General features: G+C 44.9%; 1 protein-coding gene across 2 annotated transcripts; it reads left to right on the forward strand.

The window, feature by feature from the left end:
* The first annotated feature begins 557 nt into the window (after positions 1-557).
* Positions 558-5,567, forward strand: LOC101274006 (serum amyloid A-2 protein-like). 2 transcript variants are annotated; one of them, XM_004285538.3, is made up of 4 exons: positions 558-669; positions 1,241-1,335; positions 3,652-3,790; positions 4,181-5,567. In XM_004285538.3, the coding sequence occupies exons 2-4, from the start codon at positions 1,245-1,247 to the stop codon at positions 4,341-4,343; spliced, it is 393 nt and encodes a 130-aa protein (XP_004285586.2). In that variant the 5' UTR covers positions 558-669; positions 1,241-1,244; the 3' UTR covers positions 4,344-5,567. The 2 variants fall into 2 exon arrangements, with proteins under 2 accessions (XP_004285586.2, XP_012394416.2); XM_012538962.3 differs by having other exon boundaries at positions 619-669; positions 1,244-1,335.
* The last annotated feature ends 556 nt before the right edge of the window (positions 5,568-6,123 follow it).

Genomic DNA, 6,123 nt, shown 5'->3' on the forward strand with positions numbered 1-6,123 from the left:
GAAGCTAGAGAGCCCGGGACCGCCTTGCCTTCTGGTCGCGTTCTCCAAGGGGGCGCGACCACTTAAAGACCGGCAAACCGAGCTCGATGCGCGTTCTACCACCTTCCCGCCCCCGATGCGCTTCTGCCTCCTGATGACTTACACCCGCAGGTTTCCTGGGTTTCTATCTCCTTCCTTTCTGACTCCTGTACCCTGGGGTCCCAGCTTCATCCTGAGCTGTCCCTTGCAATGGCCCCGTACTGCTCTTCCTTTTGCCCTGTATCCTCACATTCTTTAGGCAATCAACTCTCTTTTTCTAATATTGATTACCCTTCATAGCAAATGTCAGTACATTATTGTGTGGGGAAAAACACCCTTCCCCACCAGGAGTGAGACTGGAAACAGACAGAAGCAGCCCAACTTGCTACACTCTTGAAACCTGCCAGATTGCACAATCCAGGAGAATTAGATGTGTGTGAAGAATAACGCTGCTGTTTTGAAATGCTGTCAAGAGGAATTTCCCAAATCTCTTTCTTTCCTGTTTGGTTTTTTTTCTTTTGGTTCAAACCTGTCTTCTCATTTGCTCCTCTAGCCAAGTGTCAATATATAAAGCACCAGCTCCATCTCCCAGGCAGGCAGCACAGGCAGCTCAGCTTTGCCAGGAGCCTCAGCAGGAAGGCACAGCCAAAGGTGAGGTGCTAGAACTTTCCAAACTTTTCCTCTTTGGAGATTCTCTCTCTTCACCAGCATTCTTGTGCTGCAGCCCATCCCTCTGCTTCCTTCCTGAATCCACTATTCTGACAATCAGAATTCACCAGCTGTGAATACTTTGGGGGGTAGGGGTTCCATATGCTGCTTCTGTGTGAAGTCAGTGATCGGTAGAGCAAGCATTTGTAAATGCTTGTGCATTGTTCACCTCATCTCATATTACAGAGAGGTATAGTGCCCAGACTCCTAATGCCTTTGGGAAACTTGCTGTGCAGCTGGGTTTCAGGGCTGATAGGGGATGACCGGACTGGAAATGGTTTATACTAAAAGCCCGTTGCAATCCCTCACACAGGAAATCATTGGGATTCCAATGAGACACACGGAAATGAGAACTGGATCCTCTGTAATGCTATCTGTCTATCAGCTATATATTGAGATAAAATTCAGTGGAATTTATTTTTGGAATGCAAGGGTGTATCCACATTACAAAACAAAAACAAGAACAAAAACCCAGACCTGTCATCCTTGTTTGTGTCTGCTCATCTCCCTGCAGCAGGATGAAGCTTTCCACGGGCATCATTTTCTGCTTCCTGATCCTGGGCGTCAGCAGCCAGAGATGGGCTACATTCCTCAAGGAAGCTGGTCAAGGTAAGGATCAAAGGATGGGTCAGGGGAAGGATGCATCTGCAGCTCCCAGGATTCACTGGAGCAGAGGTCACATCCCCACAGGGCAAAGACCATAAGAGGGAAAAAAAGGAGCTTGGTTTCCGTGGTAGCACTTCCCCAGGTTTTTCTGACCAGCTTTGCACCCTTGGGATTCCCAAGCCCGAGGTCACATAGAGTTTGGGCCCCAACTTTCAGCAGGAGTGAGGAAGAGATCTGGATTCAGGAGGTGCATGTTCCCTAAATACAAGTGGGGCTCTGCTGCCCCCTCGTGGGCAACTAGGGATGGCTCATTTCCAAGTCTCAGGTACCATGAAATGGGTGCATTAAATGGGTGGGGAATGTTCACCCTCCCCATCCACTTAATAATTATAACTAAAATACCTGAGCTTTTAATACCTGCTAGGCACTGTTCTAAGAGCTTCGCATGCATGAGTGAACTCCTTGTCATCCTCAGGTTTTAATCCTTTAGTCCTGCAATGTTGGTACCATTATCCCTTACCAGAGAAACTGAGGCACCAAGAAATTAAGACACCTAACAAAGTCCTCCAGCAGAGCGGGATTTAACCCAAGACACTGAGCTCCCCCAGACCTTGCTATTAACCGAGGTATTCTATGCCTCCCAGACAAGAGTACACGTGGGAGAGTGAGGGATTTGTGAACACATGTCCTGCTCTGTATCTGAGCAAATGGCAAATAGTGGGGATGTGGTGCCTCTAGAAGGCAACTTGATAGAGCTCCTCTCCCCACCATAAATGGCACAATGAATTACCTTGACAATGGTTCTACTGAGGCTGAGACCTGGCCAGAAACTGATAGCAAGAGATATGTACCTCACTAGCCAGAGTGAAGTAGCAAAAATTTGTTTATTTCACAAAATTATTTTGTGTTATTATTTTTCTGTGATAGTTACTGAATAATTGTTTTAAGAGTTTGCTGGCCATTCTATCTAAATTCTCACAGACCCAGCTAAAAATATTTTTTCATCCCTTAGGTCAGTGTTTTTCAAAGGGCTGTTCTAGGGCCACGTGCATGAGAATCACCCGTGGTCTGGGGTGCTCTGTGGAATGCAGGTGCCTGGGGCCACACACAACCCTTCCCTTGAATCACAATCCCAGGGGTTGAGACTGGAAATCTGGCCTTTATTAAGCACCCCAGTTGATTTTTATGCACACTGAAGTGTGCACAGTACCTCTGGTTTTGCTGACCTTAGGTGAGAAGATATGCCAGGCATTTTGGAAATACTTTTTAAGAAAGTCTGGACTTCAAGGATCTATTTAAATCAGTAACTCAGTGGGAATAAGTATAGTAGGAATGTCATAACTCTCAACAAAACTATCTTTCCAAATGCCAAACATGACAAATATATAATATGAAGATAAGTTTTCTCATAGAGTCATCATATAAACCCTGATTATAACTCTACATTGGATTTTTCTCTTTGTCCTGATAAGTTTTTTTTTAACTTTGCCATTTAATTCTAGCTGATCAGAGTCCTTCTGTCCATAACTCCCTGCTCCGCATCTTCATTCTTTTTCTTTTTTTTGTCCCACTCTTCCTAAGGAGTAGAGAGGTCATAGTATACTGAGCACCTACAAAGTTTTAGCTGTTAAACCTGTATTTCCTCAGTTCTTCTGTGTAACCACTCTGAGGGAGGCAATACTCCTCTATTTTATTGGAGAGGACACTGAACTTTATTTAGAGCTGGCATGTCAGTTGCCCTTTTTCTGCATCTGATTACCCTGTTTCTTCAAAGCTGTCTTAAGGAACTCACGTTTATCACCTGCTGATTGAATTTTGACAGTTGGCCAGGTCCAAATATGCCCCGGACTTTCAGATGTACTCAGGACCGAGTTGTCCTCACTTTGTCCACAGGGATGGATTTCTCCCCTTGACTAGGTTGGGAGCATCCTATGTCTGCAACCTCCCTCAGAATCGCCTTTGTTCTCAACCTCTGGTCAGAGGGTTTCCTGTATCTTTCCAGGTAGAGGTCCATTGTGCAACCAAACATCCCTTAAAGAGCATCCGACCTCCTCTTCACACGCATCACACACAACCAAAAACGAAGTACCAACAGACTTAGGATGGAATCAAACAGAGTAAAACTTGCACCACGTATGATTCTCATAACATTAACCCAGGGAAGTGAAAAGTAAAGGAATATTCATTTCAAGCCAATATAATAATCTCCAAGGGCTTAGTCAAAGGCTGAAATCTGGACCCAGTGGGAGGAAAATGTTTTCTTTCTCTATTTTGCTCAGACGTGATCATGTTCATATCATCACTTTCTTTTCCTGCCAGGGGCTAAAGACATGTGGCGAGCCTACTCTGACATGAGAGAAGCCAATTACAAAAATTCCGACAAGTACTTCCACGCCCGGGGCAACCATGACGCTGCCCAAAGGGGACCTGGGGGCGCCTGGGCTGCTAAAGTGATCAGGTACCAGGGGCCCTGAGGATGCAGGGATGGGTGTGAGAGCCTCGGAGAGCCAGGAGGGGCCAAGCCCTGGAGAACGTCCTGTAGGGCTGTGGCCTCTCCTCCTCTTATCCACCCTCACCCTCTGTGTCCTGTGTGGGGTCTGAGTGGCTGAAGAGCAGAGCAAGGCTGGTGGGACAGACGATTCCCAAGCCTCCCCCATGGGTGCTGTTCACCCAGCATAAGGGGACCCGCAGGGCTGAGGTGGGCTGAGCCCGGGCAGCCTCAGGTTTCATTCCCTCTTTCCTAGCTCCTGTCAGAGTCCTTGATTCCTTGGAAAGAGGAGAGATGGGGAGGGTGGGCTGTTGCTCGTCAGCCCTGGAGTAATCCCCTACCTGCCCTTTTCCATTCCAGCGATGCCAGAGAGAGTATTCCGAGACTTACAGACCTTTTCAAGCATGGAGACAGTGGTCACGGACTGGAGGACTCGAAGGCCGACCAGTTTGCCAATGAATGGGGCCGGAGCGGCAAAGACCCCAATTACTTCCGACCTCCTGGCCTGCCCGACAAGTACTGAGCTGCCTCTCACTCTGCTCAGGAGACAGGGCTCAAGCGAGTGGAGACAGTGCTGAGCTAGGTTGCTGTATTCTGTATCTGTAGTTCTTGATAGTTGATAAAGAGCACATAAAAATGTTGAACAAATGCTTGTGAAATCCAATTTGTCCTTGGCATTTGGCAACAGCATATGACAGTCTTCTTGGGAACATGAGCCTATTTAATACCATGGGGATGATCAATAAACATCATAGTTTTTAAAAAGGAGATAACGCACTAATAAACAATAGTAATAATTTGGGGTAAAACTTCACAGTCATCCACTGGTATCTGCAGGGGATTGGTTTCAGGACGCCTGCAGATACCAAAATCCGCAAGTACTAAGTGCCTCATATAAAATGCCATAGTATAGTTGACCCTCCACATCCACTGAGTGGAACCCACCCATGTGGAGAGCAGGCCAGCTGTATGTCCAGAACACAGACTATACTGTATAAACCATATATGGACTATTATATGGACCAATTATCAGTCCATAACTCCCTGTTCCAAATCATGGAAAAGATAATAAGAATACCATGAACAACTTTGGCAATAAAGCTTAAAACTTGATAAAAATCAACAAATTCTTGAAAAATACAACTTACAAAAACTGACTCAAGAAGAAATGGAAACTTGGATTATTCTATAGTTATTGTAAAAGATCAAATCTTCCCCCAGAGAAAACAACAGTCCCAGATGGTTCTATAGACAATTTAACCCTTCAAGAAAAGAAATGATTGTTTTTTTATACAAACAATTCTGCCCAGTAGAAAATATCCCCATCCTTTCTGTGAGGGTAGGAAAATTTGACACCATGAAAATCGAAGGAAAATTCAAGCAGTCAGAACTTTACAAGACTTGCCTGGTGGTACAGTGGTTAAGAATCTGCCTGCCAATGCAGGGGACATGGGTTCAAGCCCTGGTCTGGGAAGATCTCACATGCCCTGGACCAACTAAGCCCGTGTGCCACAACTACTGAGCCGTGCTCTGGAGCCTGTGAGCCACAACTACTGAGCCCACACGCCAGAACTACTGAAGCCCGCACGCCTAGAGCCCATGCTCTGCAACAAGAGAAGCCACTGCAATGAGAAGCCCACGCACTGCAACAAAGAGTAGCCCCCACTCACCACAACTAGAGAAAGCCCATGCACAGCAACGAAGACCCAACACAGCCAAAAATAAATAAATAAATAAAATTTAAAAACTAGGTAGCTAAAAAAAATAATAACTTTACAGAATATTACCAATAACAAGTTGTGAAGCTGAAAGAAACTTTCAGCCACCGATAATTTCCTAAACTACCAATTATAATTTTTTAAAATTTAAACTATGCTAAAGACAGAATTACTTATTTTTTGTTACAGAAAATGTTCTTACAAGGTCACTGTTATATAAAAAAATGATCAAAGAAACGTCAGCAAAAAGTATATTAAAAAAAGGGTTGTAAATAGGCAGAGCACAGAGGATTTTTTAGGGCAGTGAAACTAACTACTCTGTATGATACTATAATGGTAGATATCTGCCATTATAAATTTCCAGAGCCATAGAATGTACAACACCAAGAGTAACCCTAATGTAAACTATGGACTCTGGGTGATAATGATGCACCAATGTAGGTTTGTCAGTTGCATCAAATGTTGTACATTGTATCTGGTGGGGAATGTTGATAATGGTAGAGGCTATGTATGAATGGGGGCAAGGGTTCTAAGGGAAATCTCTGTACCTTCTGCTTAATACTGCTGTGGCTAAAACTGCTCCAA

The sequence above is a fragment of the Orcinus orca genome, chromosome 8 (genome assembly GCF_937001465.1).
Source record: "Orcinus orca chromosome 8, mOrcOrc1.1, whole genome shotgun sequence".
In the NCBI taxonomy this organism is placed as follows: domain Eukaryota; kingdom Metazoa; phylum Chordata; class Mammalia; order Artiodactyla; family Delphinidae; genus Orcinus; species Orcinus orca.